Here is a 15,531-nt window from a genome sequence, read left to right on the forward strand (position 1 = left end):
TGCGTCTAACCGAGGTGGAAGGGGTTAGGAGCTGTCGTGGGGTCTGCTCCCAGGCTAATCCGGAGAACGTGAGTCGAAATCTTCTGAGAATTCGACATCAGTTGAAATTAAACGTGGAATTAAAATCTCTTCTCAGTACCGGTGACCCCAAAACTGTTGTAAAAACTCCCCCCCATCTGGGTCACTCATATCCTTTGGGGATGGGAATCTGCCGCCCTTACCCGGTCTGGAATACATGTGACTCCAGACCCACAGCAATGTGGTTGAGTCTTAAACGCCCTCTTGCACGGGCTGTCGAGACACCCAGCTGTGTTCCCAAAGGCAGAGGTGCAGGAAGGGGACTCAACGCCAATCCTTCTCGAGGGGCACTAAGTGCAAGTGCCAGATTGGCCAGTGGTGCCCACATTACTGCCCAACACCGCCCAGCTGGGAAGGACTCCGAGGCCTCGGAGAAGGGGGCGGAGGAGATTTACCAGGACGGATCCCAGGGATGAGGGACTTCAGTTAACGCGGAGAGACTGGGAGAAGCTGGGATTGTTCCCCTCGGAGCAGAGAAGGCTGAGAGGAGTAAGGGATCCTGGAGCCCCTTGAGGGGGAGCAGGTAACTACTCACACTTCTCCCTCCGGCGCGTAGGTGGACCCGGTGATGGTGAACTCGTTTAAGGCGCACACGTCTCCCTCCACTTTATCCAGGACGAACATCTGCAGGGGCGGGGAGGAGGGGAGGGGAGGAGACAAAAGACAGGCGAGGAAATGAAACAGACCCGACGGCGGAATCGAAGGCGGCAGCACCGGACGGGAGAGCGGCGGCGCGGTGTCAAAATTGGCCGAGGGGGCAGGTCAGCAGAGCGGGCCAGCCGGCGGCTGCTTTTCCGAGCCGCAGGAGGCGCACAGTGCTGCCCACAGTGGGGTCGACCTTCTTTTTAGGATCCCTGCCTTCGTCGCTCTGTATTAGTGACTTTAGACCGGCGTGGAAAGAGCGGGGATCGGCCCCCCCCGGTCTGGATTGTTGGGTCCATCCGCGGTCGGCAGACTCGGGGGAAGGGTGTTGAGGGTCCTTGAGAGGGCGCGGAGGAGATTTACTGGAATGATCCCAGGGAATGAGGGACTTCGGTTAACGCGGAGAGACCGGGAGAGGCTGGGATTGTTCTCCGTCGAGTGGAGAAGGTTAAGAGGAGATTTAATCGGGGCGTTTGAAATCAGGAAGGGGATTCGGCGGAGTAAATAATGAGAAATTGTTCCCAGTGGTGGGAGGGTCGGTAACCGGGGGGAGGGGGGGGGGGGGGGGCACAGCGATCGGTGAAAGAACCAGAGGGCGACGCGAGGAAACATTGTTTTCACGGAGTGAGTTGTTGTGATCTGGAACGAGCTGCCTGAAAGGGAGGAGGAAGAAGGTTGGTCAGTAGGAGGAGAGCTCGGGAGACATACCTTACAGACAGACATTTGATTGGTGGTTAGAGTTCCAGTCTTGTCGGAACAGATGACTGAGGTGCAGCCCAGAGTCTCGACTGAAGGCAAGCTGCGCACAATGGCGTTTTTCTTGGCCATCCTTCGGGTACCAAGAGCCAGGCAGGTAGTGATGACGGCGGGCAAGCCTGGCAAAGAGAGGAGTGCACTTATAAACAACAGGGCAAGAGGAGTCACTGGCTCGCTGAGCGCACTGTCCGAGGGTCAGTACTGAGGGAGCGCCGCACTGTCAGAGGGTCAGTACTGGGGGAGCGCCGCACTGTTGGAGGGTCAGTACTGAGGGAGCGCCGCACTGTCGGAGGGTCAGTACTGAGGGAGCTCCGCACTGTGGGAGGGTCAGTACTGAGGGAGCGCCTCACTGTCGGACGGTCAGTACTGAGGGAGTGTCACACTGTCGGACGGTCAGTACTGAGGGAGCTCCGCACTGTTGGAGGGTCAGTACTGAGGGAGCGCCGCACTGTGGGAGGGTCAGTACTGAGGGAGTGTCACACTGTTAGAGGGTCAGTACTGAGGGAGTGTCACACTGTCAGAGGGTCAGTACTGAGGGAGTGTCGCACTGTTACAGGGTCGGTACTGAGGGAGTGTCACACTGTCAGAGGGTCAGTACTGAGGGAGCGCCTCACTGTCGGAGGGTCAGTACTGAGGGAGCGCCTCACTGTCGGAGGGTCAGTACTGAGGGAGTGCTGCACTGTCGGAGGGTCAGTACTGAGGGAGCGCCTCACTGTCGGAGGGTCAGTACTGAGGGAGTGCCGCATTGTCGGAGGGTCAGTACTGAGGGAGTGCTGCACTGTCGGAGGGTCAGTACTGAGGGAGCGCCGCACTGTCGGAGGGTCAGTACTGAGGGAGTGCCGCACTGTCAGAGGGTCAGTACTGAGGGAGCGCCGCACTGTCGGAGGGTCAGTACTGAGGGAGTGCCACACTGTCGGAGGGTCAGTACTGAGGGAGTGCCGCACTGTCAGAGGGTCAGTACTGAGGGAGCGCCGCACTGTCGGAGGGTCAGTGACGAGGTAGGGAGAGTTGATGGAGTGAGGATATCTTACGGAGGGAGAGGTTTTTTGACTGAGGGGAGAGTGATGTTTGTGGGAGAGAGTGAGTTTGCCTGTCGGGTGCTTCACTCTCCATGCCTGACAGTTGTAGGGACGGGGAGTGGGAGCTATGGGAGTACAGCGGAGCTGGAGGGGTACCGGTGGCGGGTGGGGGGGGGGGGGAGTGTTCAGGGGTGGGGGTTACCGGGGGGACGACTGACCTTCTGGGATGGCAGCCACTGCCAGGGCCACGGCAATCTTGAAATAGTACACGGCTCCTCGGATCCAGGAGCCCCCGTGGACAGGGTCATTGAAATGGCCGATATTGATCAGCCACACGGCCACACAAATTAGGGAGATAACCTTGGACAACTGTTCCCCAAACTCATCCAGTTTCTGCTGCAGGGGAGTCTTCTCCTGCTCCGTTGCCACCATCTGGTCCCGGATCTTGCCGATCTCCGTGCTGACGCCCGTGGCCACCACAACGCCCGTGGCTTTGCCAGCCCCGATATTGGTGCCCTGCATTGATGGGGAGAATGGGGTAGAGGACGGTCACTCGTTGGCGGAGGCACAGAATTCGTCGTCACGCCCAGCTCTGCTTCAGAATAGTGGGACCAGGAACTGTACACAGTGCTCCGAGTGTGGTCTAACCAGACCAGAACTGTACACAGTGCTCCCAGTGTGGTCTAACCAGACAGGAACTGTACACAGTGCTCCGAGTGTGGTCTAACCAGATCGGAACTGTACACAGTGCTCCGAGTGTGGTCTAACCAGACCGGAACTGTACACAGTGCTCCGAGTGTGGTCTAACCAGACCGGAACTGTACACAGTGCTCCAAGTGTGGTCTAACCAGACAGGAACTGTACACAGTGCTCCGAGTGTGGTCTAACCAGACCGGAACTGTACACAGTGCTCCAAGTGTGGTCTAACCAGACCAGAACTGTACACAGTGCTCCGAGTGTGGTCTAACCAGACCGGAACTGTACACAGTGCTCCGAGTGTGGTCTAACCAGACCGGAACTGTACACAGTGCTCAGAGTGTGGTCTTACCAGACCAGAACTGTACACAGTGCTCCGAGTGTGATCTAACCAGACCGGAACTGTACACAGTGCTCCGAGTGTGGTCTAACCAGACCGGAACTGTACACAGTGCTCAGAGTGTGGTCTAACCAGACCGGAACTGTACACAGTGCTCAGAGTGTGGTCTTACCAGACCAGAACTGTACACAGTGCTCCGAGTGTGGTCTAACCAGACCAGAACTGTACACAGTGCTCCGAGTGTGGTCTAACCAGACCGGAACTGTACACAGTGCTCAGAGTGTGGTCTTACCAGACCAGAACTGTACACAGTGCTCCGAGTGTGATCTAACCAGACCGGAACTGTACACAGTGCTCAGAGTGTGGTCTAACCAGACCGGAACTGTACACAGTGCTCCCAGTGTGGTCTAACCAGACCGGAACTGTACACAGTGCTCCGAGTGTGGTCCAACCAGACCGGAACTGTACACAGTGCTCCCAGTGTGGTCTAACCAGACTGGAACTGTACACAGTGCTCCCAGTGTGGTCTAACCAGACCGGAACTGTACACAGTGCTCCGAGTGTGGTCCAACCAGACCGGAACTGTACACAGTGCTCCGAGTGTGGTCTAACCAGACTGGAACTGTACACAGTGCTCCGAGAGTGATCTAACCAGACCGGAACTGTACACAGTGCTCCGAGTGTGGTCTAACCAGACCAGAACTGTACACAGTGCTCCCAGTGTGGTCTAACCAGACCGGAACTGTACACAGTGCTCCGAGTGTGGTCTAACCAGACCGGAACTGTACACAGTGCTCCGAGTGTGGTCTAACCAGACCGGAACTGTACACAGTGCTCCGAGTGTGGTCCAACCAGACCGGAAGTGTACACAGTGCTCCGAGTGTGGTCTAACCGGACCGGAACTGTACACAGTGCTCCGAGTGTGGTCCAACCAGACCGGAAGTGTACACAGTGCTCAGAGTGTGGTCCAACCAGACCGGAACTGTACACAGTGCTCTGAGTGCGGTCTAACCAGACCAGAACTGGACACAGTGCTCCGAGTGTGGTCTAACCAGACCAGAACTGGACACAGTGCTCCCAGTGTGGTCTAACCAGACCGGAAGTGTACACAGTGCTCCGAGTGTGACCTAACCAAGGTTCTGCACATGTTTAACATCACTTCTCTATTTTTAACTCGTTCCCATAAGAAATTAACCCAAGTGTTTTTTTAAAGACCTTATTAACTTGCATCAGTACTTTTAGTATTCTGTGCTATCTGTAGCATCCCCCCCCCCACCCCGCCCCCCAATTCCTCTGCTCCTCTCACCCATATTGACACAAGAAATACTTGGCCTTGTTATTCTTGGCCAAGTAAAATGCATCGTCTCACACTTAGCTCTGTGGAAATTCATTTGCTCATTTTTCTCAGCTCATTCTATTGTCGCCAATTACCCGGCCAATTACCGCCCCATCAGTCTACTCTCAATCATCAGTAAAGTGATAGAAGGTGTCATCGACTGTGCCATCAAGCAGGACTTGCTTAGAAATAACCTGCTCAGTGATGCTCAGTTTGGGTTCCGCCAGGGCCACTCAGCTCCTGACCTCATTACAGCCTTGGTTCAAACATGGACAAAAGAGCTGAACTCCAGAGGTGAGGTGAGAGTGACTGCCCTTGACATCAAGGCAGCATTTGACCGAGTGTGGCATCAAGGAGCCCGAGCAAAACTGAGGTCAATGGGAATCAGGGGGAAAACTCTCCACTGGTTGGAGTCATACCTAGCACAAAGGAAGATGGTTGTGGTTGTTGGAGGTCAATCACCTGAGCTCCAGGACATCACTGCAGGAGTTCCTCAGGGTAGTGTCCTCGGCCCAACCATCTTCAGCTGCTTCATCAATGACCTTCCTTCAATCATAAGGTCAGAAGTGGGGATGTTCCCTGATGATTGCACAATGTTCAGCACCATTCGTGACTCCTCAGATACTGAAGCAGTCCGTGTAGAAATGCAACAAGACCTGGACAATATCCAGGCTTGGGCTGATAAGTGGCAAGTAACATTCGTGCCACACAAGTGCCAGGCAATGACCATCTCCAACAAGAGAGAATCGAACCATCTCCCCTTGACATTCAATGGCATTACCATCGCTGAATCCCCCACTATCAACATCCTGGGGGTTACCATTGACCAGAAACTGAACTGGGCCAGCCACATAAATACCATGGCTACAAGAGAAGGTCAGTGGCTGGGAATTCTGTGGTGAGTAACTCACCTCCTGACTCCCCAAAGCCTGTCCACCATCTACAAGGCACAAGTCAGGAGTGTGATGGAATACTCTCCACTTGCCTGGATGGGTGCAGCTCCAACAACACTCAGGAAGCTCGACACCATCCGGGGCAAAGCAGCCGGCTTGATTGGCACCCCATCCACAAACATTCACTCCCTCCACCACCGACGCACAGTGGCAGCAGTGTGTACCATCTACAAGATGCACTGCAGCAACTCACCAAGGCTCCTTCGACAGCACCGCCCAAACCCACGACCTCTACCACCTAGAAGGACAAGGGTACCAGACGCATGGGAACACCCCCACCTGCAAGTTCCCCTCCGAGCCACACACCATCCTGACTTGGAACTATATTGCCGTTCCTTCACTGTCGCTGGGTCCCAATTCTAGAACTCCCTTCCTCACCGCACTCTGGGTCTACCTACACCACATGGACTGCAGCAGTTCAAGAAGGCAGCTCACCACCACCTTCTCAAGGGTAATTAAGGATGAACAATACATGCTGGCCTAGCCAGCGATGCCCACGAACGAATAAAAAAATACACCAGCTAAGTTGCTGTTAAGTAAACACTCGGTGAATCACTGTTAGGTAATCACTGGGAAAGTCACTGCTCAGTAAACACCAGGTGAGTTGTTGTTAAGTAAACACCAGGTGAGTTGCTGTTAACTAAACACCAGGTGATATGTTGTTAAGTAAACATTAGCGGAGTTGCTGTTAAGCAAACACTAGGTGAGTTGTTGTTAAGTAAACACTAGCTGAGTTGCTGTTAAGCAAACACTAGTTGAGTTGCTGTTAAGTAAACACCAGGTGATTTGTTGTTAAGTAAACACCAGTTGAGTTGCTGTTAACTAAACACCAGGTGATTTGTTGTTAAGTAAACACCAGTTGAGTTGCTGTTAACTAAACACCAGGTGATTTGTTGTTAAGTACACATTATCTGAGTTGCTGTTAAGCAAACACTATCTGAGTTGTTGTTAAGTAAATACCAGGTGAGTTGCTGTTAAGTAAACACCATCTGAGTTGTTGTTAAGTAAATACCAGGTGAGTTGCTGTTAAGTAAACACTAGCTGAGTTGCTGTTAAGCAATCACTAGGTGAGTTGTTGTTCAAGAAACACAAGGTGAGTTGTTGTTAAGTAAACACTAGCTGAGTTGCTGTTAAGTAAACACCAGCTGAGTTGCTGTTAAGCAATCACTAGGTGAGTTGTTGTTCAGGAAACACAAGGTGAGTTGTTGTTAAGTAAAGACTAGGTGAGTTATTGTTAAGTGGAAAGGAAAGATTTACTGGAGCATGGGGAAAGGGTGAGTGAGTCGGACTAATTTGTGCTCCTCACTTCGGTATAAAATGTAACAGAAATTTAAGAGTGACGTGTGTGTGTGTGTGTGACACAGAAGAGCGTGACAGAAAGGGGGTGTTACTGCCTTTTTTTGTTTACAAAGTGACAAATGCATCAGCATTTCACACGCAGTCTGTTAAAGGAGAGTGGGCATGCACAGGAGGGAGCCTGCTATGGTCGAATAGCTGAGCAAAGGCAGACAGGAATGAGTGGACTCACAGAGAACAGCATGTTTTTCTTGTCCTGGTTTACAGCACGTGGGTCTGGAATTGGATCAGTGTGTTTGATGACGGATACTGATTCACCTAGTGGGTGTTAAAATACCTCATTAGAGAAAGTAGATTGACCAACACATTAAAACACCACCAGCAGTAATCACAAAGTGAGTCGCGGTTAAGTAAACACTCGGTGTATTGCGGTTAAGGAAGCTCCAGGTGAGTTGCCGTTAAGTAAACACTCGGTGTATTGCGGTTAAGTAAACACCAGGTGAGTTGCTGTTAAGTAAACACTCGGTGTATTGCGGTTAAGGAAACTCCAGGTGAGTTGCCGTTAAGTAAACACTAGGTGAATCGCGGTTAAGTAAACACCAGGTGAGTTTCAGTTAAGTAAACACCAGGTGAGTCGCGGTTAAGTAATCACCAGGTGAGTCGCTGTTAAGTAAACACCAGGTGAGTTGCGGTTAAGTAATCACCAGGTGAGTCGCTGTCAAGTAAACACCAGGTGAGTTGCGGTTAAGTAAATACTAGGTGAATGCGGTTAAGTAAACACCAGGTGAGTCGCGGTTAAGTAATCACCAGGTGAGTCGCTGTTAAGTAAACACCAGGTGAGTCGCTGTTAAGTAAACACCAGGTGAGTTGCAGTTAAGTAAATACTAGGTGAATGCGGTTAAGTAAACACCAGGTGAGTTGCCGTTAAGTAAACACCAGGTGAGTTGCCGTTAAGTAAACACCAGGTGAGTTGTCATTGAATAAACACAAGGGAGTTGTGGTTAGCAAAGACAAGGTGAGTTGTCAAGTAAACACCAGGTGAGATGCTGTTAGGTAAAGACCCAGGTAAGTTGGTGTTCAGTAAACACCAAATGGGTTGCTGTTAAGTATCTCACTATTTTCCAACAATTATCTCACGATTATCTCACCATTATCTCATTATTATCTCACGATTATCTCATTATTATCTCATTATTATCTCACCTCTATCTCACCATTAACCCACCATTATCTCACCATTAACTCACCATTAACTCACCATTATCTCACCATTATATCACCAATAGCTCACTATTATCTCACCATTAACCCACCATTAACTCACCATTACTCACTATTACTCACCATTATCTCACTATTACCTCCGCATTATCTCACTTTTAGCTCACTATTATCTCAGTATTATCTCACTTTTATCTCACCATTAACTCACTATTATTTCACCACTATCTCACTATGATCCCAACATTATCTCACCATTAACTCACTATTATTTCACCACTCACTATTATCCCATTATCCCACCACTATCTCACTATTATCCCAACATTATCTCACCATTAACTCACTATTACTCACCATTATCTCACCATTAACTCACCATTATCTCAGTATTATCTCACCATTATCTCACTTTTATCTCACTTTTATCTCACCATTAACTCAGTATTATCTCACCGTTATCTCAATTTTATCTCACCGTTATCTCATCATTAACTCACTTTTATCTCACCATTAACTCAGTATTATCTCACTTTTATCTCATTATTATCTCACTTTTATCTCATCATTAACTCACTATTATCTCACCATTAACTCACTATTATTTCAGCATTATCTCACTATCATCTCACCATTAACTCATTATTATCTCATTATCTTACTACTATATCACTTTCATCTCACTATTATCTCACCATTATCTGATGATTAACTCACTATTATCTCACTATTATCTGACAATTAACTCACTATTATCACTATTATCTGACTATTAACTCACCATTATATCACCATTATCTCAGTATTATCTCACCATTATCTCACTTTTATCTCACCATTAACTCAGTATTATCTCACCATTATCTCACTTTTATCTCATTAACTCACTATTATCTCAGTATTATCTCACCATTAACTCACTATCATCTCATTATTATCTCACCATTAACTCACTATCATCTCACCATTATTTCAGCATTATCTCACTATTATCTCACCATTAACTCATTATTATCTCATTATCTTACTCCTATATCACTATCATCTCACTATTATCTCACCATTATCTGATGATTAACTCACTATTATCTCACCATCATCTCACTATTATCTCACCATTACCTGACCATTATCTCACTATTATTTCACTATCATCTCATCATTACCTAACCATTATCTCACCATTATCTCACCATTATCTCACCATTATCTCACAATTATCTCACTATTATTGCATCATTACCTGACCATTATCTCACTATTATCTCACCATTATCTCACTATTATTGCATCATTACCTGACCATCATCTCACTATTATCTCACCATTATCTCACCATTACCTGACCATTATCTCACCATTAACTCACTATCATCTCATTATTATCTCACCATTAACTCACTATCATCTCATCATTATTTCAGCATTATCTCACTATCATCTCACTATTATCTCACTATTATCTGACGATTAACTCACTATTATCTCACCATTATCTCAGTATTATCTCACTTTTATCTCACCATTAACTCAGTATTATCACACCATTATCTCACTTTTATCTCATCATTATCTCACTTTTATCTCATCATTATCTCACTTTTATCTCATCATTAACTCACTATTATCTCACCATTAACTCACTATTATTTCAGCATTATCTCACCTTCATCTCACTATTATCTCACCATTACCTGACCATTATCTCACCATTATCTCACTATTATTTCACTATTATCTCATCATTACCTAACCATTATCTCACTATTATCTCACCATTATCTCACCATTATCTCACTATTATCCCACTATTATTGCATCATTACCTGACCATTATCTCACTATTATCTCACTATTATCACATCATTATCTCACCATTATCTCACTATTATCTCACCATTATCTCACCATTATCTCATCATTACCTGACCATTATCTCACCATTATCTCACTATTATCTCATCATTACCTGACCATTATCTCACTATTATCGCATCATTATCTGACCATTACCTCACTATTATCTCACCATTATCTCACTATTATCTCACCATTATCTCATCATTACCTCACCATTACCTGACGATTATCTCACCATTAACTCACTATTATCTCACCATTACCTGACGATTATCTCACCATTATCTCACTATTATCTCACCATTATCTCACCATTACCTGACCATTATCTCACCATTAACTCACTATCATCTCATTATTATCTCACCATTAACTCACTATCATCTCATCATTATTTCAGCATTATCTCACTATCATCTCACTATTATCGCACCATTATCTAATGATTAACTCACTATTATCTGACGATTAACTCACTATTATCTCACCATTACCTCAGTATTATCTCACCATTATATCACCATTATCTCACTATTATCTCACCATTACCTGACCATTAACTCACTATTATCTCACCCTTACCTGACGATTATCTCACTATTATCTCACCATTAACTCACTATTATCTCACCATTCTCTGACCATTAACTCACTATTATCTCACTATTATCTCACCATTCCCTGATGATTATCTCACTATTATCTCACCATTATCTGACCATTAACTCACTATTATCTCACCATTATCTCACTATTATCTCACCATTACCTGACCATTAACTCACTATTATCTCACCATTAACTCACTAATATCTCACCATTAACTCACTAATATCTCACCATTACCTGACCATTAACTCACTATTATCTCACCCTTACCTGACAATTATCTCACTATTATCTCACCATTAACTCACTATTATCTCACCATTCTCTGACCATTAACTCACTATTATCTCACCATTACCTGACCATTATCTCACTATTATCTCACCATTACCTGACCATTAACTCACTATTATCTCACCATTAACTCACTATTATCTCACCATTACCTGACCATTAACTCGCTATTATCTCACCATTACCTGACCATTAACTCACTATTATCTCACCCTTACCTGACGATTATCTCACTATTATCTCACCATTATCTGACCATTAACTCACTATTATTTCACCACTATCTCACTATTATCCCATTATCTCACCACTATCTCACTATTATCCCAACATTATCTCACCATTAACTCACTATTACCTCACTATTATCTCACCATTACCTGACCATTATCTCACTATTATCTCACCATTACCTGACCATTAACTCACTATTATCTCACCATTAACTCACTATTATCTCACCATTACCTGACCATTAACTGACTATTATCTCACCATTACCTGACCATTAACTCACTATTATCTCACCATTAATGCACTATTATCTCACCATTACCTGACCATTAACTCACTATTATCTGACCATTAACTCACTATTATCTCACCATTATATCACCATTAACTCACGATTATCTCACCATTTTCCGACCGTTATGGCACCATTATTTTATGATTATCTCAGTATCGTCTCGCTGCGACCTCCCTCTTCCTGAGCGGGAGTCACTATTGATATAAATGTGAACTAATGCTGGCGTAACAATGAGGCAATAGCAATGTGATAACAGTGAGGTAAGTGTGAGCTTCAAGTGAGGCCGGAGTGTCACAGCCGGTAGGCAATATTGAGGTAAAAGTGTGCTACGGGCGAGGTAAGAGCGGGTCGGAGTGAGCTCAGAGGGGACAGAGCGAGGGAGGAGTGAGATAGGAGTTTAGATGCCACACTCTGATGGAAAGAGTTAGTGTGATGCACACCATGGTTCAGCAGCTCTTGCCTACCTGTCAGGATGGACTGATCAACACGTAGAGTGGTCGAAATGATATTGATGATCCTGATATCAGCCGGAACTTTGTCTCCAACTGAGCAGTTAAAGAAACAACGTAGGATGGTTAATGTCTGCCCATGCGACACTGAGGAGACAACAGCGAATGTCCCGGGGCCAGTGCAATGAGAAGCTCAGCGGCACGCACGAGGGATCGTCACTCGCATGTCCCACCCGGGCCACGTCGGTCACCCGCCCTCACTGTCCCTCGGTCTCCAAGTCCGAAAGACGAGGCCTGCACACAGCCCGGGGCCTCCAGCTCTCAAATTCCAGACTGACACCCTCGATTACCAAGGGAGCGCCACGCTGTCGGAGGGTCAGTACTGAGGGAGTGCCGCAGTGTTGGAGGGTCAGTACTGAGGGAGTGCCGCACTGTCGGAGGGTCAGTACTGAGAGAGTGCCGCAGTGTTGGAGGGTCAGTACTGAGAGAGTGCTGCACTGTCAGAGGGTCAGTACTGAGGGAGTGCCGCAGTGTCGGAGGGTCAGTACTGAGGGAGCGCCGCACTGTCGGAGGGTCATTACTGAGGGAGTGCCGCAGTGTTGGAGGGTCATTACTGAGGGAGTGCCGCAGTGTTGGATGGTCAGTACTGAGGGAGTGTCGCACTGTTGGAGGGTCAGTACTGAGGGAGCGCCGCACTGTCGGGGGGTCAGTACTGAGGGAGCGCAGCACTGTCGGAGGTTCAGTACTGAGGGAGTGTCGCACTGTTGGATGGTCAGTACTGAGGGAGTGTCGCACTGTTGGAGGGTCAGTACTGAGGGAGCGCCGCACTGTCGGAGGTTCAGTACTGAGGGAGTGTCGCACTGTTGGATGGTCAGTACTGAGGGAGTGCCGCAGTGTTGGATGGTCAGTACTGAGGGAGTGTCGCACTGTTGGAGGGTCAGTACTGAGGGAGCGCCGCACTGTCGGAGGTTCAGTACTGAGGGAGTGTCGCACTGTTGGATGGTCAGTACTGAGGGAGTGCCGCACTGTCGGGGGGTCAGTACTGAGGGAGTGCCGCACTGTCGGGGGGTCAGTACTGAGGGAGTGTCGCACTGTCGGAGGTTCAGTACTGAGGGAGTGTCTCACTGTTGGAGGGTCAGTACTGAGGGAGCGCCGCACTGTCGGAGGTTCAGTACTGAGGGAGTGTCGCACTGTCGGAGGGTCAGTACTGAGGGAGTGTCACACTGTCGGAGGGTCAGTACTGAGAGAGCGCCGCACTGTTGGATGGTCAGTACTGAGAGAGCGCCGCGCTGTTGGATGGTCAGTACTGAGGGAGTATCGCACTGTTGGAGGGTCAGTACTGAGAGAGCGCCGCACTGTCGGAGGGTCAGTACTGAGAGAGCGCCGCGCTGTTGGAGGGTCAGTACCGAGGGGGTGTCACACTGTTGGAGGGTCAGTACCGAGGGGGTGTCGCACTGTTGGAGGGTCAGTACTGAAAGAGCGCCGCGCTGTTGGAGGGTCAGTACCGAGGGGGTGTCACACTGTTGGAGGTGCCGCCTTTTGGACAAGACGTTAAACCGAGTGCCCCGTCTGCCCATCGGGTGGATGTAAATGATCCCACGGCCACTACTGGTGGAAGAGCAGAGGGACGATCTCCTGGGTGTCCCGGGAATTTCATCGTGGGAGCTTGCTGTGTCCAAAACGTCTGCCTTCTTTGTTAACACACTCTCCTGCCAACTCATCCCATTGACCCCTCCTCTTCTGCCCCCCCCTCTCCTCACTCTCCTACCCCACGTCTCAAACGTCTCCCTGTAAAATATGCGCTCGGTGATCTGTCTGCCTTACGGCACCAAGGTCTGTCTGAGCAGCGTGTGACAGGACAAGTGTGACAGGAAGTGAGTGTGACAGGAAGTGAGTGTGACAGGAAGTGAGTGTGACAGGAAGTGAGATCAACACTGACGGGAAATGCGGACAATTGTCCAAGAGAATCATGGACACATAGAGACACAGAGCTGGAACCGCAGAGGAGGGGGCCATGCACCATCGCCTTCGACACACAGTCCCCTTTCCCCCCCCCCCCCCCACCCCTCATCCCCAGCTCGTTCCCCGCAGCCCTGCGACTTTATTTCCCTCAACTGCCCGTCCAATTTACTGTCGAAAGCGCTCACCGTCTCCGTTTCCAGCTCACTCGTAGGCGTTGAGTTCCAACCTGATGACCACTCGCTGTGTAAAAACGTTCTCCCTCACGTTCCCCGTCCCCTGTATCTCTTAACCCAAAATCTCCAATCTGTGCTGTCCCCCGGCCCCCAGTCCTTGTACCGTCAGCTAATGGGAACAGCTCTACTTTGTCCACCTTATCTAAACCTGTCAGAATCTCCAACCCCTTGATCAAATCTCCCCCCCTCGATCTCCTTCGCAAGCCGTGCCCCCCAGTGTCTCCAACCTAACCTTGTAACTAAAATCCCCCCCATTCTGGTAAATCTCCTCCGCACCCTCTCAGGGACCCTCACATCCTTCCCCCAGTCTGGCGACCGCGACTGGACGCAATACACCAGTTGTGGCCGAACCAGAGCTTTATAAAGGTTCGGCACAAAGTCCCTGCTTTTGTACTCAATGCCTCTATTTATGAAGCCCAAGATCCCGTCTGTTTTCCTAACCCACTCTCTCAATATGTCCTGCCGCCTTCAAAGATCTAACAAAGATATATTCTGGCCTGCCTCACCTCGAGACTTGACTAGACTCTCCTCGCCTGGCCAACTCTCAAAAGCCTCACCCCTCCCTATCTCTGTAAACTCCTCCAGCCCCTACAACCCTCCCTATCTCTGTAACCTCCTCCAGCCCCGACAACCCTCCCTATCTCTGTAACCTCCTCCAGCCCCTACAACCCTCCCTATCTCTGTAACCTCCTCCAGCCCCTACAACCCTCCCTATCTCTGTAACCTCCTCCAGCCCCTACAACCCTCCCTATCTCTGTAACCTCCTCCAGCCCCTACAACCCTCCCTATCTCTGTAACCTCCTCCAGCCCCTACACCCCTCCCTATCTCTGTAACCTCCTCCAGTCCCTACAACCCTCCCTATCTCTGTAACCTCCTCCAGCCCCTACAACCCTCCCTATCTCTGTAACCTCCTCCAGCCCCTACAACCCTCCCTATCTCTGTAACCTCCTCCAGCCCCTACAACCCTCCCTATCTCTGTAACCTCCTCCAGCCCCTACAACCCTCCCTATCTCTGTAACCTCCTCCAGCCCCTACACCCCTCCCTATCTCTGTAACCTCCTCCAGTCCCCTACAACCCTCCCTATCCCTGTAACCTCCTCCAGCCCCTACAACCCTCCCTATCTCTGTAACCTCCTCCAGTTCCTACAACCCTCCCTATCTCTGTAACCTCCTCCAGTCCCTACAACCCTCCCTATCTCTGTAACCTCCTCCAGCCCCTACTACCCTCCCTATCTCTGTAACCTCCTCCAGCCCCTA

At 48.9% G+C, this 15,531-nt stretch overlaps 1 protein-coding gene across 1 annotated transcript in view; it reads right to left on the reverse strand.

The window, feature by feature from the left end:
- The window catches only part of LOC137361985 (sarcoplasmic/endoplasmic reticulum calcium ATPase 1-like), a 70,995-nt gene that overhangs the window by 29,846 nt on the left and 25,618 nt on the right, over positions 1 to 15,531 (reverse strand). The window contains 5 exon segments of the mRNA XM_068026582.1: positions 614 to 702; positions 1,429 to 1,595; positions 2,714 to 3,011; positions 7,349 to 7,434; positions 12,094 to 12,174. Of these exon segments, the coding sequence (XP_067882683.1) occupies positions 614 to 702; positions 1,429 to 1,595; positions 2,714 to 3,011; positions 7,349 to 7,434; positions 12,094 to 12,174 (721 nt within the window).

Source organism: Heterodontus francisci, unplaced genomic scaffold (genome assembly GCF_036365525.1).
Source record: "Heterodontus francisci isolate sHetFra1 unplaced genomic scaffold, sHetFra1.hap1 HAP1_SCAFFOLD_518, whole genome shotgun sequence".
NCBI lineage: Eukaryota > Metazoa > Chordata > Chondrichthyes > Heterodontiformes > Heterodontidae > Heterodontus > Heterodontus francisci.